Here is a 27,125-nt window from a genome sequence, read left to right on the forward strand (position 1 = left end):
CCCTAATACCTTCCTTGCTTTGACATCTGCTTTGTGTGAAATTAGTATAGCTACTACTGCTTTCTTTTGATTATTGTTAGCATGGTATCTCTCCATTTCTTTACTTGTAATCCATATGTGTCTCTTTATTTAGGGTAGGTTTCTTATAGACAGTTTATAGTTGGATCTTACTGTTTGATACACTCTGACAATCTCTTTCAGTTGGTGCATTTAGACCATTGATGTTCAAAGTAATTATTGATATAGTTGGATTAATGTTTACCCTGTTTGTTACTATTTTTCATTTGTTGCCTTTGTTCCTATTTTTGTCTTTCATTCTTTTCTGCCTATTGTGGTTTTAATTGAGCATTTTATATTTTACATTTTCTCTCCTTTTGTGGTGTTCTATTTCATTTAAAAGTTTTTTCAGTGGCTCCTTTAGAATTTGAAATATAGCTTTACAACTAATCCAAATCCACTATCAAATAACACTAAACCTCTTCATAGGTAGTATGAGAACCTTACAATAACAAAACAATCCTAATTCCTCTCTCTTGTCCCTTGTAGCATTGACATCATTCATTTCACTTTTATTTAAGCGTACATAAGCATATATATTGACCCACACACACACCCATAAGGTATATGTATAAGCATACATAATTGAATACATCATTGCTATTGTTCTGAACAAACTCTTATCTGTTACATTAAGAAATAAGAAAAATAAGGGTCTTTATTTTACCTTCACTTATTCTTTCTCTGATGCTCTTCTTTTCTTTATGTACATCCGAGTTTCTGACCTATATCATTTTCCTTTTCTTAACATTTTTTGCAAGACGGGTCTGCTACCAGCAAATTCCCTCAATTTTTGTTTGTTTAAGAAAGTCAGAATTTTGCAGGGTACAGCATTCCAAGTTTGTTTGTTTTCCCCCTCAACCCTTTAAGTTCCCTTCACTCTCCTTGCTTGCATGATTTCTGAGAAGTCACATGCAGTTCTTGTCTTTGTTGCTTTTAGGTAAGTTGTTCTTTTCGCCTGGCTTCTTTCAGTATTTTTTTTTATTTTTGATTTTCTGTTGTTTGGAAATGATATGCCTAGGTGTAGTTTTTTAGATTTATTCTACTGGTGGTCTGTCAGCCTTCCTGGATCTGTTGTTTGGTGTTTGACATTAATTGGGGGAAATTCTCAGTTGTTATTATTTCAAATATTTCGTCTGTTGCTTTCTCTGTTCTTCTGGTATTCCTATTATGCACGTGTTACACCTTTTGTTATTGTCCCACAGTTCTTGGATATTGTGTTTCATTTTTCTCAGTCTTTGTTCTCTTTGATGTTCAGTTTTGAAAGTTTCTATTGATAAATACTCAAGCTCAGAGATTCTTTCCTCAGCTGTGTCCAGTCTACTAATTAGCTCATCAAAGCATTCTTTATTTCTGTTCGTGTTTGTGATCTCCAGCGTTTATTTTTGGGTCTTGGAGGATTTTTGTGTCTCTGCTTACGTGCCCATCCATTCTTGCTTGCTGTCTGTCCATTAGAGCCCTGAGAGTAACCATCGTTGTTTTAAAATCCCAGTCTGATAATTGTCTGCCATGTCTGGTTCTGATGCTTGCTTTCTCTTATCAAGTGTTTTGTTTTGTTTCGTTTTTGCCTTTTAGTGTGCCTTGTAATTTTTCCTTGATAGCTAGACATGATATACCAGGTAAAAGGAACTGCTGTAAGTTGGCTTTTAGTAATGCAGTGGTAGGTGTGGGGTGAGGGGAAGCATTTCATAGTTCTGTGATTAGGTCTCCATCTTTTAGTGAGCCTCTGCATCTGACCTGTGAACTTCAAAAGTGTTTCTCAGTATTTTTCTCTCCCCAAAGATGGAACAGGATGGCTAGGATGGGCTGGTGTTAAATATTTCTTTCCTCCCACATGTAAGGCTAGAGCCAGCTGGAGTTGGGTATTTCCCTTCCCCAGGTAGGGTTTGATAAAATTCCAGCAGGTTAGGCTCTGGTTAGCTACTTTCCCCCAAGGGCAGGCCCTTGTTAATAACAGTGCTGTGGTGTATTTCAAAATCATTCCTCTTTCCCTGTCCCTGTTGGAAGCACCAGGGGATTTTTATCCACTATTTACTATGAGAACCTGGTCAAACTCACAAGAATGAGGGGTCCCCTCCACTGACTGAGTCCCCTGGGAGTTTTTAACTCTGAGACTTGTCTACACAGAATCTCCAGCCATTCGTCAGTTTACACTTTAGGTTTTCCTACCCCAGCACTGGATCTTGCAGTAGTTTCCACTCATGAGTCTCTGCTCTAATAAACTGTGATTCTCTAAATTCTCTAAATTTTTACTTTTTATTTTGGAGTAATTTTACATTTAGGGAAGTTGTAAGACTAGTATAAGAATTGCCATATGCCCTTCACTTAGGTCCCCAAATGTTAACATTTGCCACAATTGCTTTATCATATTCTCTCTCTTTGTAACTATATATATTTATATACAGATACCCATATTATTTTTTTTTCTGAACTGTTTGAAAGTAAATTTCAGGCATGCTGCCCACTTACCCCTAAATACTTCATTGTTCTACCTCCCTTTTTTTTTCAGTTATTTTATTGAGATCATAATGGTTTATAACATTGTGTGATTTCAGGTCTACATTATTATTCAGCAGTTTCTGTATAGACTGTATTGTGCTCACCACCAATAGTCTAATTTTTATCTGTCCCCATACATATGTATTCCCTTACCCCTTTCCCCACCCCCTTTCCCTCTGGTAACCACTTACTTGTTCTTTTTATCCATGTGTTTATCTTCCATATATGAGTAAAATCATGCAGTGTTTGTCTTGCTCTGTCTAGCTTGTTTCACTTAACATCATACCCTCAGAATCCACCCATGTTGTTGCAAAGGCATGATTTTCTTTTTTGTTATGGCTGAGTAGTATTCCGTTGCATATACATATACACACCATGTCTTCTTTATCCATTCATCAGTTGATGGGCACTTGGGTTGCTTCCACATCTTGGCTACTGCGAAAAATGCTGCAGTGAATGTGGGGTGCATAAATCTCTTTGAGTTGTTGATTTCAAGTTCTTTGGATAAATACCCAGTAGTGGGATAGCTGGATCATATGGTATTTCTATTTTTAATTTTTTGAGGAATCTCCATACTGTTTTCCATAGTGGCTGCACCAGTTTGCACTCCCACCAGCAGTGTATGAGTGTGCACTTCTCTCCACATCCTCTCCAACAATTGTTATTTTTTGTCTTACTAATTATAGCCATTCTGAAAACTATAAGGTGGTATCTCATTGTAGTTTTGATTTGCATTTCGCTAATAATTAGTATTGTTAAACATCTTTTCATGTGCCTATTGGCCATCTGTATATCTGCTTTGGAAAAATGTTTGCTCATATTCTCTGCCCTTTTTTTTGTTTCTTCAGGAAGATTAGCCCTGAGCTAACATCTGCCGCCAATCCTCCTCTTTTTGCTGAGGAAGACTGACCCTGAGCTAACATGCGTGCCCATCTTCCTCTACTTTATATGTGGGACGCCTGCCATAGCATGGCTTGACAAGCGGTGTGTAGGTCTGCACTAGTAAACCCTGGGCTGCCGAAGTGGAACATGTGAACTTAACCACTGTGCCACTGGGGTGGCCCCTCCTCTGCCCATTTTTTGATCGGGTTGTTTGCTTTTGGTGTTGAGTTGTGTGAGTTCTTTGTATATTTTGGAAATTAACTCCTTGTCAGATATATGATTTGTGAATATTTTCTCCCAGTTGCTAGGTTGTCTTTTTGTTTTGTTCCTGGTTTCCTTTCTCTTGCAGAAGCTCTTTAGTCTGATGTAGTCCCATTTGTTTATATTTTCTTTTGTTTCTCTTTCCTGAGTAGACATGATATTCAAAAAGATGCTGCTAAGCCCAATGTCAAAGAGTATACTGACTGTATTTTCTTCTAGGGGTTTTATGGTTTCAGGTCTCGCATTTAAGTCTTTAATCCATTTTGAGTTTATTTTTATGTATGGTGTAAGATAGTGGTCTACTTTCCTTCTTTTGCCTGTAGCTGCCCAGTTTTCCCAACACCATTTATTGAAGAGGCTCTCCTTTCTCTATTGTATGTTCTTGGCTCCTTTGTTGAAGATTAGCTGTCCATAGATGTGTGGTTGTGTTTCTGGGCTTTCAATTCTGTTCCGTTGATCTGTGTGTCCGTTTTTGTGCCAGGACCATCCTGTTTTGATTACTATAGCTTTGTAGTATATTTTAGAGTTAAGGATTGTGATGCCTCCAGCTTTTCTCTTTTTTTCTCAGGATTGCTTTGGCTGTTTGGGATCTTTTGTTGTTCCATGTGAGTTTTAGGATTCTTTGTTCTATTTCCAGGAAGAATGTCATTGGGATTCTGATTGGGATTGCATTGAATCTGTAGATTGCTTTAGGTAATATGGACATTTTAGCTAGTTTATTCTTCCAATCTGTGAGCATGGAATATCTTTTTATTTCTTTATGTCATCTTTGATTAATTTCAATGTCTTATAGTTTTTCTTGTATAGATCTTTTACCTCCTTGGTTAAATTTATTCCTACATATTTTATTCTTTTTGTTGCAATTGTAAACGAGATTGTATTCTTGAGTTTTTTCTGTTAGTTTGTTGTTAGTGTGTAGAATTGCAACTGATTTTTCTAAGTTGATTTTGTACCCTGCAGCTTTGCTGTAGTTGTTGATTTTTTCCTAATAGTTTTCTGGTGGATTCTTTAGGGTTTTCTATCTATAAAATCACGTTGTGTGCAAACAGCAAGAGTTTCACTTCTTCCTTTCCAATTTGGATTCCTTTTATTCCTTTCTCTTGCCTAATTGCTCTGGCCAAAACCTCCAGTATTGTGTTGAATAGGAGTGGTGAGAGTGGGCGCTCTTGTCTTGTTCCTGTTCTCAGAGGGATGGCGTTCAGTTTTTTTACTGTTACATATGATGTTGGTTGTGGGTTTGTCATATATGGCCTTTATTATGTTGAGATGTTTTCCTTCTATCCCCATTTTATTGAGAGTTTTTATCATAGGTAGGTGTTGCATCTTGTCAAATGCTTTCTCTGCATCTATTGAGATGATCATGTGATTTTTATTCTTCATTTTGTTAATGTGGTGTACCACATTGATTGATTTACGGATCTTGAACCATCCCTGCATCCCTCGTATAAATGCCACTTGATCATGGTGTATGATCCTTTTAATGTATTGCTGTATTTGGTTTGCCGATATGTTGTGGAGGATTTTTGCATCTATGTTTATCAGCAATATTGGCCTGTAATTTTCCTTCTCTGTGTTGTCCGTGTGCAGTTTTGGTATCAGGGTAATGTTGGCCTCATAGAGTGGGTTAGAAAGCATTCTGTTTTCAAGTTTTTGGAGTAGTTTGAGAAGGATAGGCATTAAATCTTCTTTGAATGTTTGGTAGCATTCTCCAGAGAAGCCATCTTGTCCTGGACTTTTGTTTTTTGGAAAGGTTTTGATTACTGTCTCAACCTCTTTACTTGTAATTGGTCTATTCATATTCTCTGTTTCTTCTTGATTCACTTTTGAGAGTTTGTATGAGTCTAAGAATTTATCCATTTTTTCTAGATTGTCAAATTTGTTGGCATCTACCTCCCCTTTTTTCAAGGTAGTATACATTCTCTTAAATTACTACAGTGCAGTTATCAAAATCAGAAAATTAACATTGGTATAATACTGTTAATCTAGTCTGTAGACTTTCACTTTTCACCGTTTGACCTGCAAATATTCTTTATAACAAAAGCAAAAAAGAAAAAAAAAAATTCTGGTTCAGGGTCTAATCTAGGATCATGTATTGCATTTATTAGTCATGTCTCTTATCTCCTTGATCTGGAATAATTTTTCAGTCTTTTTCTTTACCTTGACATGTTTGAAATACACTGGACAGATATTTTGTAGTTTGAGTTTTATGTGATGTTTCCTCATGATTAGATTCAGGGTATGCATTTTTATAAGGAACGCCATAGAAGTGGTCTTTTGTCCTGTTACTGATGAAATTAATCTTTGGTCACTTAGTTAAGTTGCCATTTGCCAGATTTCTTCACTGAAAAGTGCTGTTTTTCCCCTTGTAATTATAAATATTTTGTTGGAAAATACTTTGAGATCATGTAAATGTTCTGTTTCTCACCAGATTTCACCCGTTAGTTTTAGCTTCTGCCATTTATTTGTTTTAGCTTTCATTGATGGTGTATGCCTGAATCAGTTATTACTGTAATGGTTCCCAAATGATGATTTTTCAATTTTATCCTTCCTTATACTTTTATTAGTTCCATTGTTGTAACATACGTTCTTAAAAAACTAGTTTTCCTTCCGATACACCTGGTGCCTCCCGTTTTGATTCCTTCCCAGGGTTCTATACCCAGTGAGTTTGCTGTTTGTCTGCTTTCCTTGCTCCTCACGGGCGTTTTCCGCCCCGCCTGACTGTGCCGGCTTGAACCTTCACCATGTAGTTGACTAGAACTGCTTATAGCCTATTGCGGGGGAAAGTTAGGATCTTTGCTGAAGGTTTTTCTAGCTACTCTTTTTCAGATTAAGGAAGTTCCCTTCTGTCCTAGTTTGCTAAGAGTTTTTGTTTGTTTTGTGAGTTGCACTCATATGTTAACTCTTTCTGTTGGAATAAACCCTACTTGATTGTAATATGTTATTCTTTATGTATCATAGGATTTGACTTGCTAATATTTTATTTAGGATTTTGTATCTGTTTTCATGAGAGAGTGCTTGGTAATTTTCTTTTCTTGAATGTAATTGTCAGGTTTGGGATCAGATATTCTGACTATATAAAGCTGCAAAGTGTTGCTTCTTTTTTCTCTTACTAGTAAAGTTTAGGTAAATTTGTTGCTATTTCTTAAATGTTTGAAAGCAGTTACTGGATAAGTCTTCTGGGTGTGAGGTTTTTTTTATGGGAAGATTTGGAATAATTAATTGTTTCTTTTATTGATACTGAGTGTTCAGATCTTCTTTTTCTTGTGTCAGTTTGGTAATATTTGTGCCCTCATAGACGTTTAGGTTTGCTTTCTCTAGTCAGCTAAATCAGTTCCTACCCATCCATCAAATTTTCATCTTTTATCAGTTTAGTTGTCTCTCTCATCTTCCTTTATCTCCTTTCTGGGTTCTTTTTGTTCTTATGGATTTCTACTTTTTTTTTTTTTTTTTAAGATTTTATTTTTTCCTTTTTCTCCCCAAAGCCCCCCAGTACATAGTTGTATATTCTTCGCTGTGGGTCCTTCTAGTTGTAGCATGTGGGATGCTGCCTCAGCATGGTTTGATGAGCAGTGCCATGTCCGTGCCCAGGATTCGAACCAACGAAACACTGGGCCGCCTGCAGCGGAGCGCACAGACTTAACCACTCGGCCACGGGGCCAGCCCCTGGATTTCTACTTTTTACTTCTTTCCGTTACTGTCATTTACGTGGAGGTTATGGAGAAAAATGCATGTATTTAATTTGTGAAACTTAACTGGGACCTTTCCCTAACCTCTATCTTTCCTTCCTCTCAATTTTCTAAGTGGAGTATAGTGGACGTAATTTTTTATTCTTATTATTACGGACGCCAACCATGGCAGAATATTGAAATGTGGTGATACTCTCAAGGACTTTTGAGGATTTGAAGTTTTTGTCTCTACTCCAGGTTGCCCTAAACTTATGTTTTCAAAATTTGCATTTTATCATTTATTTTTTTCTTCTTGGCAGTTAACACTTTTGTGAGGTTATTCTTTCACTTATTAATTTATAGGTTCTAATCTGCTGTCAAATAGGAAATCATATGATTAGACTTGTTAGAATTGTGTGTACAGAACACACAATTCTCGAGTTCCTTTAGTGCTTAAATAGCAACATCTCTTGGCTTTTTACTGCTTAGTGGCCTTTTTGGTTAACTTGCCTGATTCTCAGTTGATAAATACTAGTTGCTGGATAAGGAGTCTTATGCAGCTAGTAATCACTGTAGTTTATTACCTTTTCTTTCTGGTAGCATAGCTTTCACCTAGTCCTGTCTTTTTTTTAAACACAGGTTCATTTTATATTATAAAAAATATATTATATTTTTTATATTCTTTAAAAACATTTTTGGGGGAATAATTTTAGATGTACAGAGAAATTTCAGAGATGTTATAGAGTTTCTGTATACCATTTTAGTCATCTTCCTCTAATGTCGCCACCTCATATAGTCGGTAGATTTGTCAAAAACTAGGAAATTAACATGGGCATAATACTATTTCCTAAACTACAGACTTTATTTGAATTTCACTAGTTATTTCACTAATGTCCTTTTTCTGTTCCAGGGTCCAATTCAGGATACCATATTACATTTGGTTGTTATGTCTCCTTAGTCTCCTCTGATCTGTGACAGTTTCTTAGTCTCTCCTTGTTTTTCCTGACGGTTTTAAAGCATACTGGTCAGGTATTTTGTAGAATGTTCCTTACTTTGAGTTTATTTGATGTTTTCTCATGATTAAACTGGCATTGTGGGGTTTCGGGAACAAGACCACAGAGCTGAAGTGGCATTTTTATCACATCATATTAAACAGTATACACTATGAATAAGACATCACTTTTGATATTACCCTTGATCACTTGGCTGAGATAGTGATGGTGAGATTTCGCAGTGTGAATTTACTTTTTTCCCCCTTCTGCAGTCAGCTCTTTGAAAGTGAGTTACCGAGTCCAGCATATACTGAAGGGAAGGAGAATTAAGGAGAGAAGAAAACAGTTTGTACATACAGCATTTGGAATTCTTCTGTAAGGAAGATGTGTCTCTTCTCCCCATTTATTTATTTATTCAATCATTTATATTGGTAGGGACTCATGAAAATTTATTTTATTGGGGAGGTTATAATCCAATACTATTTTTATTTTTGCTAAAATTGTTCCATCTTTGTTTGGCTATTGGGACGTTCTTTCAGACTGGCTCATGTAACCTTTTGACATGCCCTCATCGTTTTTTTTTAAAGCCACCTCTTTTCTTTCTGGCGCTACAAAATACTCCAAGCTTATCTTCTATTTTTCCTACCTCCTCCCTAGAATCAGTCCTTTCTCCTGGGAGCCCTGACTGCTTTCACTAGCGAATGGTAGTTAGAAATCAAGATCTGATTGTGAGTGTGCTTTTCTCCAACAGTCACTGCTTCCAGACCTTCTCCCCGGACAGACCCTTAGCTCTCTATTTTAACCCAGGCTTCAGCACTTACGTATATTTGTTTCTGTATCTATCCCTCTGTATATGTATCAAATAAATATGAGTTCATGCTGATGCCTCTTAACTCTGATCTATCTAACACCAGTAGAATAAACAGAGTTCATTCCAGTGCTTGAATGGAAAGTTCATTCTAGCTTTCCTTTCTTGCTTATTTGTAACTTCTTTCTCTGACAGAGGGAAACTTTTACTCCCATTATCTATTTTATTTACTTATTTGTCCAGAGTATAAAGTATATGTGTAAAGATGTTTCAGATTTGCTCATGATGACTTGTTTTCTCCTGTTTCATGATATTTTTGGTTGTGAACTCACATTCTTTGACACTCTTTTTGAGGCATTGAAATTTTGTATTTTTTCGAGAGAGGATTTGTATTTGATTCTGCTAGTTGTTTAGAGGCTTTTTTTTCCTCCTTTACAAACAGTTTTTTATTGTGGTAAAATATACATAACATAAAATTCACCATTTTAACCATTTTTAAATGTACAATTATAGGTTGGCATTAAGTATGTTCGTAATGTACAACCATCATCACTATCCATTGCCAGAACTTTTTTATCATCCCAAACAAAAACTTTGTAACCATTAAACAATAACTCTCCATTCTCCTTGCCCTCCCGCCCCAGGTAACCTCCATTTTACTTTCTGTCTCTCTGAATTTGTCTATTCTAGGTACCTCATATAAATGGAATTATACAGTATTTATCCTTCTGTGTCTTGCTTATTTCATTCAGTGTTCTGTTTTTAAGGTTCATCTGTGTTGTAGCATGTATCAGAATTTCATTCCTTTATGGCTATGATTGTCTGTGTGTGCATGCACGTATACACAGCACATTTTGTTTATCCTTTCATCTGTTGATGGACATTTGGGTTGTTTCCTTCCATTGCGAATGATGCTGGTGTGAACATTGGTGTACAAGTATCAGAGTCCATCCTCTCAGTTATTTTGGGTATATACCTATAAGTAGGATTGCTAGATCATAGGGTAATTCTATGTTTAACTTTTTGAGGAACTGCTAATCTTTTTCCACAGTGGCTGCATCATTTTATATTCCCTCCTGCAATGCATAAGGGTTCCAGTTTTTTCACATCCTTGTCCACACTTATTTTAAAAAAATAATAGCCATCTTAATGGGAGTAAAGTAGGATCTTATTATAGTTTTGATTTGCATTTCCCTAATGTTAAGTGATTCTGAGCATCTTTTCTTGTGAGACTATTTTAATTATGGGCTTTTCCAGACCACGTAGGTTATGAAAATTCTGGTCCCAAACCTGAGTAATTGTGAGCTTATGGTTAGGAATTCCCTAGCATTGGGGTGGATACACTTTATTTTTCTTCAGTTCAACCCAAAAACCCAGAGCCAAGCACAAGACATCATAATTATTCCCACTGCCTCTTTCTTGAGTGGGTTTCTTTTTTTTCCTTAGTTCACCCAATTGGAGTGAACTGTCAGGTCTTCTGGTCTTTAATCTGACCTCACATCATAGGGAGGCCCCAAACTTGGCCTTCTTAAAGCCCATGCTCCAGGCTATCAGATTTTTGTCATATGGCTCCAGAACTTCATTTATTTCTCTTGGTTCCCACTCTCTAGTTGTTTAGGGCTTCAGGGGATTTCAGGCATGCACTTACAAAATTTTTTTAGTTCCTAATGAGCATGTGTGGTGTTCTGATTTAGTGAGCTTTTTGGACATTAAGTTCACCATATGCTAACACAGAAAACCTTGATTTGTTTTTCTTCTGTTAAAAGAGATGATTGAGGTAAAGAAAAGGCTAGTGGTCTGGAAATAGTTCTCATAAATAAGGTAAGCAAACTAATAGGGACTAACTTCTAGAGCCAGTGATCAAATATGGAGATCCAGGGTTGATTTTTATGTATTTCATACATATTCATGTGCCCCCTCCCATTTTTATTGTATCTTACTAATTTGAGCTTCTTTCTGTAGCAAACTCACACATATGGATGACTGTAAATTAGCAAAAACAGATTGTAATGTGTTCTTTTTCTCTTTAGAAATGAGATGTTTATAAGAAATAGAAGGCAAGCAAATTAAAAGAAAATCTAGACTAAGCAAAGAGCTTGGGAAATGCTTAATTTTATTTTATATTGAATAGCCCTATTAATGAATACTTATCTCTGTTTTTATTTCAGCTTTGGCTAGATCAGAATCTAAGAAAGATGGAGGTTATAAAAATAATTGGAGCTTTGATCATGGAGAAGAAAGTGAAGGAGATACAGATAAAGAGTAAGGATTTTTTTTCTCTCACATATTTTATAAGCATGAAAATTTCCATTAGAAAAACAATTTATATTCCATGAAAATACTCTTCCATGGGAGAGTGTGGTATTATTTACTTAAAACATTGAACTCTTTTATAGTAGCTTTAAACAAAGAAAAAGCAATTCTTTGTTGGTAAGTAATTTTGCTGTAGTATTTCTCCATGTTTCAAAGTGTATAAATATGTGCATGTAATACATGTAACCTTACAATTAAGAATCAACCATACTACAGAAGATTTCCAATTAAAGAAATTGTTCTTATTTTAAAAAAATAAGGCATTCTGTTCAGGCAATGATTTGAAAAGCCACCATAATCATAAGTAAGCGAACCTAGATTAAGACCCCTGAATTTTGTATCAAAGTTTAAATCCTACAGCATCCTTCTTCCCAGTTGCAACTCTCACCCACACCACATCCATCTTAGATCATATTCCCACCAGAGAAAGCAGAAACGCTATGAATGATGAACACAGGTATTAACCCAGGCAGTTTAGCAAAGTGTTCATTACAGTTTGTTAATGTACTTGGAATGACTGCTGTGTAAAATTTTAAATAAGAGTTTTAACAGAACCATTGCATGTTGTGAAATTTGTATTACAAATTCAGCATGGCTGTTTCTTGGTTTATTGATCTGGTTTTCTACTGGCCAGAAAAAACAGCAAATTCAGACACACATGAATACATATAAGTTCTACCAAAACTATGATATTTTTTAGAAATTTTACACAAAAAGTCATTCAGAGTATATTGGCTAAGTACTGTAGGTGCTTCCCTTCTGTCTGGGCAGCAGCTCTGTTCATCATTACTATAGTTGCCTTCAACTGAGATGGCAAACTGAAGCGAAGTTTTTATTTGAAGGAGAGCTGTGAACTAGTAAGTTTCTCACATAAAATTGGTATTTTATGGTTTTCTTTCATTTCTTTTTTCTTTTATGTCTGATTATTTTTTAATTTAAAACAATTTTTTGTTACGTTTAGTATTTATGTAGTTTTGAAAAATTGAAATTAAATCTGAAATTAAGTTTAGTAGAAAGTATACCACATTTTAAACATTTTTGTAAAATGAGAGAATTTTTAGCATTGAAAAAGTTGGGATGTGTGTAAACAGTAATAAAAAACATTACATATTTATTTTAAATAGCTAGGATTTTACTGAAAACAGCTTAGCAGGGTTGTCTTCAGAAGGGTATATTTTGACTTTCTTTGTTAGAAGATTTGTCATGGTTATGTAAAAAATTTGTCATTTTAGGTGTTACCTGTCCTGCATGTTTGTTTCATTTATGAATTGTACTCTTTGGCTCATTATTATAAGTGGATCCTCAGGGGCTTCAGCATTTTGAACATGTTGAGATTAACATGAACTCTTAATAGATACGTCAGTCTGGCCTTTTAGACACTCAGGCCAGTGATTCTCAGTGAAGGGTTGATATTTCCAGGAGTGGTAGAGGTATAACTGTTTTATTTGTGGTAATACCGTTGGGATTACTTTCTTTTCATTAGCTAAAGTTTTCTTACCAGTTTGTTTCTTCTGTTTTATTTTGTTTCTCTGTCCTTTTTCCCTAATTTTAAATTCAAAACAGAAAGGAAAAATGAGTGATTATATATGAAATCCATAGTTAAGAAAACAAAAATTGTGTGTTCATTTATGGCAGGGGTCAATGAACTATGGCCCACGGATCCAATCTGGTCCACCATTGTGTTTTATTAATCGTTTTATTGGAACACAGCCCCATGTCTAGTCTATGGCTGTTAATACTACAATGATAAAAATGATTAGTTGCTATAGAGACCATATGGCCTGTAAAGCCTAAAATATTTACTCTCTGGCCCTTTAACAGAAAAAGCTTGCTGATCCCTGAATTAGGAGAGCAAAGGGGTTAAAACTTCTGAATTTAATGTATGGGTTGTAATTGTCACTTAAAGGTTTTATTTCCCTATTTTCTATATAGTGAGGCAAATCTACTCAGTGTAGATGAAGATGAAGATTCTGAAACCTCAAAAGGAAAAAAGGCAAGTGTTGCTTTTTCAATTTTTTTTTTAATTTTTAGGTTATATACTAAAAACTAATACTTTAAAAGAAGATTTTTATATTTTTTAATTGTAAGTCTCAGCCAACCACTTCCCCATGCCAGAGGCAAATGTGTGCCCAGTTTCTTGTTTATCCCATCAGAGATATTTTATGCATTACAAAGAAAATATATATTCTTGCAGCACCCCCTTATACTTATACAGTTGGTAGCATACTGTACACTCTTTCTAATCTTACTTTTTAAAATTAATATATCTTACAGACCATCCATAAGAGTTCATTAAAAGCATTCTCATTCTTTTCAAGGGGTGCATAGTATTCCATTGTATGATATACCACTATTATCCATTATCACTGTATTGAAGGATATTTATGGTATCAACCTTTTTTCCCCTTAAAATAATGTTGAATAAGTTAGCCTTCTGTGTGGGTTACTTTGCACACATACAAGCATATATGTAGGATGAATCCTTAGAGGTAGGGCTGCTGTATCAGGACACGTACATTTCTGATTTTGTTATACCTGATTTACACTTTTACCAGCAGTGTCTGAACATGCCTATTTCCCTATACTTTTGTCACAGTGTTATCAGCCTTTTGATCTTTGCCAGTGAAAAATAGTATCTCAGTGTAGTCTTAATTTGCATTTCTTTTACCATGAATGAGGTTGAACCAACGTTTTGATATGTGTAGTCCATTTATTTCCTTTTTGATAATTGTCAGTTAGTATCCTTTGCCCATTTTTCTGTTTAGTCTTTAGAATATTATTGATTCATATGAATTGTTTTTATATTGAATCTAAGACACATTTTTTCACATTTTAACATCTTTGAAATTTATCTAGATACATCTTATAAAGATGACATGGTTTAATTAAAAAAATTTTTTGCACCTTAGTACATAGAATAATGATGCATCTTACAATGGTTTCTTAGGTTTAGTGAAACTGGCACATTACTGTGATACTAGTCACCAGTATTTTAAGCTGGTTTTTTTCACTAGTCTTTTGTCTTTGTTTTTGGTGGTTATTGCCTTGGGGAAAATGTACTTTATGTTGTCACGTATATGTCTTCTTTTTTCTAATGGCTTTTGGATTTAGTGTCTTGGTTCCTAATGATGTTAACTAACTTACTTATTTGCTCTGTCCTATTATTTAATCTATATTAAATAGTTCACAATACTATACATTAAAAGTTTTTTTTGTTCTGTTTTTGGTGTTTGGTGGCACCACCAGGTATGTTCCACTAGGAATGTATGTTTAAATCACTGTGTTTTAAAGTTGCTTGAAATTATTCCTGGTTGGCAATTTCACCAGCTGGATGAGTTAAGTTTATTTATTTATTTAACTTTGTTTTTTATTTTGAGGAATTGCTTTTTTTTTTGTTTTTGTTTTTTTTTTGTTGTTTTTTTTTAAAGATTTTATTTTTTCCTTTTTCTCCCCAAAGCCCCCCGGTACATAGTTGTATATTCTTCGTTGTGGGTCCTTCTAGTTGTGGCATGTGGGACGCTGCCTCAGCGTGGTCTGATGAGCAGTGCCATGTCCGCGCCCAGGATTCGAACCAACGAAACACTGGGCCGCCTGCAGCGGAGCGCGCGAACTTAACCACTCGGCCACGGGGCCAGCCCCAGGAATTGCTTTTTTTAAAAAAAAATTTTTTACTTAATTTGTTTTATAATTATGCAGAAAAATATTTATGGCATTCCAAAGTCAAATCTACAAAAGAAGTTTTATTCAGAGAAATCTAGCTTTTGTCATGATTCCCTCTATCTCTTTCTCTTTCACCTACTGGCAGCCTGTTTTGAAAATTGTATGATTTGGCCTTCCATTGTTCTTTTCTTTTTCTAATATAAGAGTATACTACCCTTCTTGGAGAAAGCATCCGCACTGTTTGCCACCTTGATTTTTTCACTTAACAATATCTTCTATAGATCACTCCACAGCAAAATATTTGAGATCTTTATCTCTTTCATTGCCACGTACTCCAGTGAATGGATGTACTGTAGATATTCAGTTGATCCCCTAGTGATGAGTAGAGGTTTCTCCCAGTCTTTTGCTATTATATGTAGTGCTTCAGGGGATGGCCGTGTGCCTTGGTGGTTAAGTTTGCATGCTCCACTTCGGCAGCCCAGGGTTTTGCCAGTTTGGATCCTGGACGTGAACCTAGCACTGCTCATTGAGCCACGCTGAGGCGGCATCCCACATAGCAGAACTAGAAGGACCTACAACTAGAACATATAGCTATGTACTGGGGGACTTTAGGGAGGAGAAGAAAAAAGAAAAAAGAAGATGGTTGGCAACAGATGTTAGCTCAAGACCAATCTTTAAAAAAAAAAATAGTGCTTTAATAAAGCCTTGTGCTTATGTCTTTACAGTATGTTTGTGGGATAGATTCCTAGAATTGTAGTTGGTATGTCAGAGGGTAAATTTATGTGTAATTTTGCTAGATATTGCCAAATGCCTCACTCATAGGAGTTACCATTTGGCATTCTCGCTAATAATGTGTGAGAGTTCCTATTTCCTTGTAATCTTGGGGAGTACGGGGTCAAACTTGAGTTTTTGCCAATCTGACACAGCATTCTCTTCACATGGTTTCTGTAATTATAGTTGAATAGTATTTTAGGGACTTTTAAATTTACTTTTTTTCCTCGATCTTTGTGGATTTTTTTCCTTGCACAACATCTCTATGTTGTCGTCATTTAGGGAATTCATAGAATTTGAAGTTTTTCTCTTAGTACTCTACAAGCTTTTCTTTATAAAGTTATCCTGAAAGCCTGTGAAGTTTTCGCGTTGCAGTCTCCTCCAGCTCCTATTGTACCGCCTCGTCTCCCTACAGTGCTGCGGTGTGCGTGCCGTTGGCCGGCAGAAACATAGTGAACTTTGTAGGGAGAAATGAAAAGCGCTTTCTATCACTGGCTTCTGTGACATTGGAATCCAATTTTTGTGTGTGGGGGGGGGGGGGTTTATTCCTTGCAGATGCTGTTAATTTTTTAACAAATAAATGCTTTATTACACATGGTTTTTTCAGGGGGTTTTTTGCTGAGAAAGATTCACCTTGAGTTGACATACGCTGCCAATCCTCCTCTTTTGTTGCTTGAGGAAGATTAGCCCTGAAGTAACATCTGTGCCAGTCTTCCTCTCTTTTGTGTATGGGATGCTGCCACGGTGTGGCCAGTGAGTGGAGTAGGTCTGCACCCGGGATCCAAACCTGCAAACCTGGGCCGCTGAAGTGGAGCACACAGAACTTAACCACTACACCACAGAGCCAGCCCCTTACTACACATTTTGAAGGATGTGGATGTTGATAATTTAAAATAAAACTTTCATGACACTTATCTGTATGTAGTGATCTCCAAAGAAATTCTGATTTAATACTCAGTATCATCTATTGTAAAAATACATGTACCATCTCCTCTTTAACAGTTGGAAATTTTATATTATGCCTTTTTTCCCCTTAAATTCATATTTGTGTTCAATTTTCCCACAGAATTTTAACTTCATATATGTATTTGACTTCACATGATTTATTTTTGTGATTGAAAATCTTTTAATCTTTTAGGATTGAAAAGCTCTTAATCTGTCATACTTTACTGTAATAAAATGATAAACATACACTGAAATTTAACTTTATTGTTCCTGTTGCTAAAAAGTTCTAAGTATTAATTTTTTTTTTACCGGATTGAGTTATCTTTATAATTAGTAAACCTGTTGTGTACAATTATATTAGAAATGCATCTCAGAATGGATGGTGCTAATGTTTTCTGTCTTTATTCATTTAGTTCCCGTATCATTCATTTCTTTCCTTTTGAATTAAATGTCAAAAATCACATAGCAATCTAACTTTAAAAGTTAAAAGTAATTTGTAATCCAGTCATTAGAGTCATTTGTTTTCTGAATTTTGGGGAAATATACTAGTGGCTAGAAATTATACTTGTTACTTTTAGATTCCTTTATTTTTTTAACCAGATGGTCTCAGAAATAATTAGAAAGATTGAAATTTTGTTAATTTCAGGATGCTTTTGCCAAAACAATATTTTTTGTAAAATGTGTTATATTTTTGGTTTGTGTATATTTTTCTTTAAAACTTTGGAACTGCATATTCAGCTCATTTAGTCTATGGAAAATATCTACATATAATGTATTTGGCAAGGCCAATCCACATAGTCCAGCCATTCAATTAAAACAGATGTACTATTTATCTATAAAAGTCTGTTTTCATTTTTCATTTCATATATACATGTTAATTTGCATCTTTATGACAACCATTTCACTGCAGAATTCTAATGTAGAAAAATATAGGCGTGGTTTTGACCTGAGCTTGTTACCTGGTTGTACTAAGGCACAGCTGATTTCAGTCTTTTTTCTAAACTTAGGCTTTCTTTGAATTATTCTTACTTGATTTTGTCCTTGAGGCAGTGCTTTTCTTGATAATAATTGGAGTAGAAGACAAAAAATTAAAAATAGAACTGCCATACGATCCAGCCATCCCACTACTGGGTATTTATCCAAAGAGCTTGAAGTCAGCAATCCCGAAAGTCCTGTGTACCCCAATGCTGATTGCAGCATTATTTACAATAGCCAAACATGGAAGCAACCTAAGTGCCCATCAACAGACGAATGGATAAAGAAGATGTGGTATATATATACAATGGAATACTACTCAGCTGCAAAACAGAACAAAATCATTCCATTTGCAATAACATGGATGGACCTTGAGGGAATTATGTTAAGTGAAATAAGCCAGCTAGAGAAGGATAATCTATGTATGACTCCACTCATATGAGGAATTTAAAAATGTGGACTAAGAACAGTTTAGTGGATACCAGGGGAAAGGTGGAGGGGGGGGGGGTGGTGGGCACAAAGGGTAAAGTGGTGCACCTACAACATGAATGACAAACATTAATATACAACTGAAATTTCACAAGATTGTAACCTATCATTAACTCAATAAAAAAAAATAATTGGAGTAGAAGATACGAAGTCATTAAATGCAAATTTTCATCACTTTTGCTTTTCCGTTTTGCAATATAGCTGAATTAAGAAAATCCTGCTTTAGTTCACCTTTAACAGAAATATATATAACACGGAAAGATATGAGGCCCTAATTCTATTTTATGTGCCAAAAGAGATTCCAGATACCAATATTTCAAATTCTTCTTTTCAGGAGTTTTTAGGGTCTAATACAATAGGTGAGATTTATGTCTTTCTTTTATAAAGTGGGAAAAGGTCTGTTGTGAAAAGGGAGATGGGAAAGGAGATATTATATGATGCCTTTTCTACAGAGGCATTTTAACGTAAATCAGTTGTAAGAAAGGGTGAAAATGGAGATGAGGATTTAGGAATTAACTTCCTCTTAAAACTCTCCTTGCCTGTTTGTCATTTAGAACGTCTTTGTGTATCCCAAGGGTATACTTATCCCTTGGTTTTTAATGGCTTGTGGGTCATATATAGGACTATATGGATCATTGGTTTAAACTAGTATAGCCCCTTTTCTCCATTTGAAAATGAGTGTGGAATTAGGAGAAAGCCTTTATGTTGGTTCAGAGTATCTTAGTATTCTTCCCCTTCTGTTTCATAGAATAATCTCTTTGCCTTTGGGCTTCTGATGTTTTATTATACCTCTTTAGAGAAAGGATGCACGTCTTGTATTCTGAAAAAATTTTAGCCATTATCTCTGTGGATATTGCCTTTCCCCATTATTCTTTCTGGAACTTTTATTAGACATAATAAGACTATCATTTTTTTCATATCTTTTAAACTTTTATATATATAAGAAAAGGATAAAGGGCAAAGGAAAAAATCATCCCTGTACCATATTGTAATTTCCTCAGCTCTGTCTTCCAATTCACTGACTTTTATCTTCAGTTACTTCTAATCAGCTATTTAATCCATCTGTTTTTTCTTTTTAAGAAAATTTCAATGACATTTATTTGTAGAACTTCTATTGGTTCTCTTTCAAAATTTTGTTTTTTCCATAGTGTCTAGTTCTTTCTTTACTGTTTCTGTTTGTTTTGTTTTTAAGAATTTAAATGCCTTTAATGTACATTTTTAATGTCTCTGATCATTTAATGGATTCTTTCAGGTTATCTTATTATCTGAGTTCCTTAGGTGCTAGGTTTCCCAAATACTTGTTTTTTAGTTAAATTGACTGTGATGTGTGGTAAATTTGGGTGGAAGATACATCACATATTGATAATTTTTGAACGTTTAGCAATCCCAATGAAATATTCAATCATGCAGCAAATATATATTGAGCACAGTATTCTACATACTAGGGAGCAAAGCAGACAAGTTTCTTGTTCCTTTGGAGGTTGAATTCTAATAACTGGCTATATGCCCATTAGTTCTTTAATGATTAATGTTATAATTCAGGGCTTGGCAAACCAAGGCTCACCAGCCAAAGCCAGCCCACAACGTATGGTCTATGAACTAGAATAGTTTTCACATTTTTTAAATAGTTGAAAGAAAAATCAAAAGAATACTATTTCATGACATGTGAAAATTATATGAAATTAAAGTTTGTTTCCATAAGTAAAGTTTTATTGGAAAACAGCTATGCTCATTTGTTTACACATTGTCTATGACTGCTTTCATGCTACAACAGATTTGAGTTATATGGACAGAGTTAGTAGTTTCACCAGAGATTGTGACCCACAAAGCCTAAAACACCTGCTCTCTGGCCCTTTACGGAAGTTTGCTGATCCCTGTACTGTTGTTTATACTGTGTAAATGTCTTCTCTACAGATTAATATCTAATTGAGAGAAACAAATAGCTTTTTTGGATGGGTGGTGTATTAGAGTAGTTAATCAGACAGAATGTCAGATTCTAGGCCTGCTAATACCTATCCACTTTATAGGATGGTTGTGAGAATTATGAGACTATGTAAGTACATGGTACTAGCAAGTCTGCCATAAATAGCTACGTTATCATTATTAAATACAATGTTATTGAGCTTTTGTAAACTGGTTTTCCTTTGTGTGTAATGATGCTTATCTGACATCAGTAGGCTTATGTTTGTAGTTGGTTGTGTAATCATTTGATTGTTTTGTGTTAATCCCTCTATCCACAGTAGTTCTCCTGATTTCCTGTCTGCATTAGCTGGAAGATTGTCTTAGGCTGGTAAATAGAAGGCAGAGGGGAAGGAAAATCAAAGCTTTTCAGGGACCTCTAGACTGAATATATTATCTTGCCTTTAGTAGTAGTATTGCTCTAAGCTGTGAGGTAGTCTGCAGTAAATGGCTCAGTTTTTACTTATTTACACCTTATTTCTCCCATTAATTTGATGTATGTACATTACCAGGTTAAGAGCAGAAATAAAATGAGGGAAAATAAAAATTATTAATTAGGCAGAGATAAGTAGATGTCAGCCATCTAAAGTAATTAACGTGTTTTAATTCAACAGTTACCTCTAAATTTCTGGCAGCTGGAATTGTGTCCTCTAGGTTTGTAACTCTGTGATAAGAGAATCTTTTACCAATTTATTTCCTATGATTCTCCTATGGAGTGATTTTTTTTTCTTTCTTTCTGGGGCTGCCTTCTAAATATAATGGATGGTAAGGGAACCTTTTCTAAGGGCATTTGACAATTCTCTTAGAATTGTCCCTTAGAAAACACAGTAAGTGCTTTTCGTGAGATACAGTTATCTGACAGAGCTAGAAGTCCTAGTTGTCTGGTTGCTGACTGAAGTCAATATGGCTTTTGATAGTAACTTATAGGCAATAGAACTGTGAAATTTCAGAATTTGGCTTATATAGATCCTCTTGCTTTAATGATGGGTTTTGGATTGTCTGTTATTATGCCCAAATGCTTTCTCAAAAAGAAAACTTGAAAATGTATAAGCAGTTAATCAGAAATATGGTTGAATTAACTGAGTTATGTGCCTTTATGTTGGCTGAGATTATTTTGGCTTGAACAATTTTTAAAAGAAGGATTAACTTTCTACATTTAAAGGAAGTTTTAGAAAATTTCTTTGATTTTGAGATGTTCTGTATGCTAATGATTGAGTCTTTTTTGGAATAACATTGTTTGTGTCCCTTCTTGTTAAGAATCAAACTTTATGTTTCTACAAACTACACTGTAGAAATTCCTTGTGCAGTGTGGTGTGGAAGGCGTAGGCTTTGGAGTCAGACCAGTCTTTGTTCAAATCCATTTTACTATTAGACAGGTTAGCTTGCTTTTAGGCTCCGTGGTCTATATAGCACAGGGACAGTGTTTCAGGGAAGTTTAAGCAGCGTATGGTCGGAGATGTTGAGCAAAGAGAACTGAAGTGGGGATTGAGTGTATTAATCCTGTCAAGTAATTGGCCTGATGTTTCAGGTTCAATTGTTAGATCCCAGTCTGAAGACCTACTGAAATGTATAAAATATGGAGATTAAATGAGATATTGAATATAAAGTAATTGGCATAATGCCCATTTATGGTTAACACTCAATAAATGTTAGTTGTAAATATCTATATAGAGAGAAATGAAATTATATAATCAATCTTTAATGGAAACTTTGCTTCTAAGATTCTTAATAGGATATGTATCAAAATCACCTGGAGCACTGGCTCTTTGTTGTTAGTGTGCGTCAGAATCATCAGGAAGGCTTATTAAAACAGATTGCTGGACCCCACTTCTAGGGTTTCTGATTTAGGAGATCTGGAGTGGGGCCTGATAATTTGCATTTTAAAGTGTTCTCATGTGATGCTGATGCTGCCAATCTAGTGACCACACTTTGAGAACCATTGTCTCAGGGCATTTTTTTCAAAATAATGTAGGATTAGGTCTAAGTTACAGTGACTGGATAGGCCTAATTTTTCTCAGCTGAATGTGGCTTAATGACCAATTATTTATGGTAAAATAATTTATAGGCTTTCGTATTGAAGATACCTATGTTTCTAATTGAATGAGAACTAACAGTTGTTGAATTCCTATCTTTCTGCCCCTTGTATGGCTAGGCAATGTGTGAATATCTTTGTTACTGCATGAAATAACTCCATGATTACAAGGAAAGTTACCTGGCTAGAAAGAGATAATAGGTCTATTTGATTCCTAAATTGTGATCTTTGCATGGTAAGACTACGATTTCTGTGGAAAAGGGTCATCAAATGCAGAAGTGATTGTATTCTCCTACTAATGGAAATGAGAATGTGATAATTGCATATCTTTGTCCCCTGTAGTTCTGTTCCTGTTATCAGTTGTTTCTCTTGGTGGTTTTTTTTTAAAGATTGGCACCCTGAGCGAGCATCTGTTGCCAATCTTCTTTGTTTTTTTTTCTTTCCTTCTCCCCAAGACCCCCCCAGTACGTAGTTGTGTATTCCTTCTGGTTCTACTATGTGGGATGCCACCTCAGCATGGCTTGACGAGCAGCACTAGGTCCACACCCAGGATCGAAACCGATGAAACCCTGGGCTGCCTAAGCCAAGCACGTGAACTTAACCACTTGGCCACTGGGCTGGCCCCTGTTTCTCTTGGTTTTGATCACATTGTCTTATTTCTTTATGATCCTGCTTATGAATGATAAATATTATATACGAAAAATCATAGAGATAATTTGATTCCTAGGATAATATTTTCTTCCTCTAGAGGGGATGTATTGTTTACTTCTAGCTAGTGACTAGGAGCATTAGCAATCTCAGATCTCCTTAATCCAGTGGTTCTCCAGATGTGGTCCCCTGATCAGCAGTATCAACATTACCTGGGGACTTGTTACAAATGGAAATTCTCAGGCCCACGCCAGACATACTGAATCAAAATAAGCTGGACAGGTCAGACACAGCAGGTTTTTTTTTTTAACAAATCATCCAGGTAAATCTGATTTGCTCTAAAATTTGAGAACTACCTCAGTTGAACTGGAGGTTGAGTTGAGATTATTGGAAGCTGGATCTCAATGTATGTGAGGGCAGTTATAGTTCTAATTCACCCTTATTAAGAGGCTATCATCCTAATCCAAAGTTTGAGATGTTTATGAGGCCCTCCGTACTTGGTGGATGTTGAACTCCACTTTTTGTCTCCCTGGCTCTTGAGTTTGTTTAAGTTTAGCTTAGCTTCTCAGCCTCACAGCTGCATCTTCTGGAATCAACAGGTGCCTCAGGTCAAAATACGAATCTGGGCTCAGATCTCTGAGTTTCTTCTTCCCAATCTTAATTCTTCATTCCTCAAACAGGGTCTTTTTTTTTATTTTGTCTGGCTTTTCAAGGTGTTTTCAGAGAGTAGAGGGAAGATTGATCTGTATTGCCCAATCTGCCATTACCACAAGTGGAGGAGTCTGAAGTACTTGGCTGTAAAAGATTAGAAAGGAAAGAAATATCTCAAGGAGGAGAAAGTGATAAGCAATGTGTCAAAAATAGGTCTTTCTGGAATTTTGTAATCTAGATGTACCTAAAAACAAGAATGATGCTGGCACAATGAACTATCTCCTCTGGAGGACTTTTGTGGGAGATAATATTTTAGGGAACTGTTAGGTTTCTATAGACATAATCGGGGGAAACCAGCCAAGTTCCCATCTTCTTATGATTATATTTTCTTGTAAGAGTAAAAAAGAAAATAAAGTTATTAGACCATTTCAAAAAATAAAATTAAAATACATAAGAATGATTTTTAAAATGTTGTTTTGGGGAAATTATCACTAAAAACTGAGGGCTTTTGTCTTAAGGAGTCTGAAAGCAACTTTTAAATGTCTTGTGCAATGAATGTAATAAAAGTGGGTTTCTTTGTTGAGAAGAGCTTCCCAAGAAGTAGGCCACCCTCTTGTCATCCTGTGACCTCCCTAAAATGGTTGTTATTGATGTGTTTATATTATCATTTGCTACTGCGAAAGTCTGGAGACATTACTTCAGTTTCTGTGTTTGTATAGAAACTTTGATGCTAAAACCAAAGTCCTTGTGCAAGTTGAAATGACAGCTGATTGCCATATCTGCTGTGCTGTCCTGTGGATGGCGGCAAGGACTGCTGAGCCGGAGAGACATCTGTTTTTCACTCTCGGGAAAGAGCTATCCTAAGATCTTCTACCCTCATACCTTCTGCTTTTCTCTTTTAATTTTCTCAAATATCTTTGCCCATATTTAAATGAAAAAAATGTATATCATAAACACCCTTGTTTCTACATATTTTTGCTGTCCTTAGACAACAAAAAGTATTACAGTTGAATTACTCTTAGATTTGTCCCACAGCCATCCCTCTTCTCCATCCCCAATAGCTGGTACATTTTCACTACTTTTTAAATAAATGGGTTTTCAAGTAGTTGATATCATATTATGGTGTTTATTGACTCTAACATTTATGGATCTTTTTACAGTTAAATCGTCAATCTGAAATTGTTGCTGCTAGTTCTGTTGATCCCTGGAAGACATGTGCAAGACGAAACAAGACTGAAAGTTTAAAACCTTTGAAAGGCAATGCAATTGGACTTAACATGCTGACCAACAATAAGAAATTGAGGTATAGGCGCTTCACCACACGTTCCTACAGAAAAGATACAGGGTTTGACACCGAAAACTAACCACCTCTATGGCCAATTGGCCCAACCTATGCCTTTTCTTTTCACTTTGTCAGTAGGGCCAAGAGGTACATTGATCCCAGTGTGTGGATTCTTGGCTTTGAATCTTAGGAGTTGGGTTGATTGCAGTGATTTCTTGGTTCTGAATAAAAATATTGAAAGAAAAATTTCCATAGGCTAGGATTTCATAAGATAAGATAAGAGCTTGCTTTCGTACAGGTAGTAAAACCGTGGTCATAATATTAGAAGGAGGAGGCGCTATTGGGTGGGAGGGGGAGGGGATCATGTCTCCTTTAGGAGATGCCTATTGGTATTATCACAATAAGGGGCTTTTTTTTTTTTTTTTAAGATTTCTTATTCCTCTTCTTTCTAGATATAAACCATCTTTCCTCGTGGTTGTCATAGTAAACCACTGTTACTGATATGATTGGGCTGTTAGATCTCCCAGAAATAGGGTTGAAAATCACTATTTCATTTCTCCTTTGTCAGTTTATAGATAAACAACTGAGGTACGTAAAGGCTAAGTAACTTTTGAGTCATTGGCAGAATCAGAAGTAGGATTTAGGACTCTTGGTTTTTTTTTTTTTTTTTACAATTGATATATTTTATTTTTATTTTGGCATATGAGAAAACTTTGTAATACTCATAGTTTAAAAGCTTTTTTTATGGATAATCCCTGAATAGAGCATAAGGAGAGAAAATGTATCTGAATTAATGTATAGGAAATCTTACAGTGCAAAGCATTCTGTTAGGATTCCTGATTTCTATTCTAGTGTTCTTCTGCTCTTTATCTTCGTTCATGAACTGGATTGGAAACGTTTCAGAGACAAATTCAGAAAGTGGGAAACTTGTAATGGACAATTTAACATGGCCAGCTGGGTTTATCTGTAAATACATATTTTTTTTAAGGTGGTGAAGGTTTTTTGTGCATGTGCTCAGATTTTAAAGGATTTATTTTGCATATATGTATGTAATTTTCAGGGGGAAATTACAAATTATTATTTTGTATATTTGAATTTTTTGTATATTTGAATTCAAATTCAAATTATTCTTTGTTTCTTGACTCTGCAGTGAAAATACACAAAATGTGTCGCTGTGTTCTGGAACTGTGGTTCATGGTAGACGTTTCCAGCATGCTAACGCGCAGAAATCAGTAGTGAAAACAGCAGCCCAAAGGTAAGGGCTCTAATTGCCTTTGTTTAGTGTATACATACCATCCTCTTTAATAGGAGTTTTTCGCTTTTTCAAAGCAAAAAAATTTTTTTTACTTTGTGGAACTTTACTGTGTCCATTGTCTATAAAGATATTCATGTCTCTGACATAATTCATGTCCTAGAATTTTATTATTTTATATGTGCTTTTGAATACATCACCTTCTATAAATACTTTTTAAACAAAAGCCATTCTATTGTATTATAGTCAAGTTAAGCTGATTTTACAACATTGACCTTACAACATTTGACAGAGAGATCTTCAGCTGGTAGTTTAGCTGAGGAGTAAAACTACAGTTTATTACCTTACTTTGGAAGATTTATAGGATTTCATCGTATCAAAATAAATCACATTATGAGTTTCAAATGTTTGAGAAAATTTTGTGTTTTAGTAGATTTGGATGTTCTCATTGATGGTGAGAGTACTTTTTGAACCTTGAAATAACAAAAGTAACAGTGGGGAAAGCTTGGTGTTTTAAATGCTTTTGAAGTTTTTGTATAACCACTTTTGGATGCTTATGAAATTTCAGTTGAATTTTAGTTCTGAATCAGAGTCTTAACTTAAGAACTTAAGAAATTCTTAGGCTGTAACAGTTAAAGAAATAATCTCTTTATTTCTTGCATTATGGATAATTGTATAAAATTTTTTCATAACTAGTAAAATGTGCTAGATGCTGTTCTTCATTTTTTTTAAATGTCATTTTAGACTGCTGCTCATTCAGAAAATGTGTCCTGATTTTTCTTAGAAACCCTTGCTGTATTTGATATTTACATAGATTTGCTATAACGTCAATTTTTGACTTAGAAACATTAAATCTTTCTCATACTTTAGGATAATAAGAAAATCTTTCTTTTGCTTAAATATGTTATCATAGTTTTCACATGAGATATTTGAGAAATTCAACTAAAAATGCAGGAGAAGTTACTGCACATACCAAAAAATTGG

The 27,125-nt window shown here is 35.2% G+C and overlaps 1 protein-coding gene across 5 annotated transcripts in view; it reads left to right on the forward strand.

Moving 5' to 3' along the window:
* The window catches only part of SENP6 (SUMO specific peptidase 6), a 116,770-nt gene that overhangs the window by 17,967 nt on the left and 71,678 nt on the right, over positions 1-27,125 (forward strand). For all 5 annotated transcript variants that reach the window (XM_023650664.2, XM_023650666.2, XM_070225154.1 and 2 more), the window contains exons 2-5: positions 11,333-11,426; positions 13,410-13,470; positions 24,768-24,910; positions 26,040-26,144. In XM_023650664.2, coding sequence (XP_023506432.2) covers positions 11,333-11,426; positions 13,410-13,470; positions 24,768-24,910; positions 26,040-26,144 — 403 coding nt within the window. The remainder of the gene's footprint in view (positions 1-11,332; positions 11,427-13,409; positions 13,471-24,767; positions 24,911-26,039; positions 26,145-27,125) is intronic.

This window comes from Equus caballus, chromosome 10 (assembly GCF_041296265.1).
Source record: "Equus caballus isolate H_3958 breed thoroughbred chromosome 10, TB-T2T, whole genome shotgun sequence".
Taxonomy (NCBI): domain Eukaryota; kingdom Metazoa; phylum Chordata; class Mammalia; order Perissodactyla; family Equidae; genus Equus; species Equus caballus.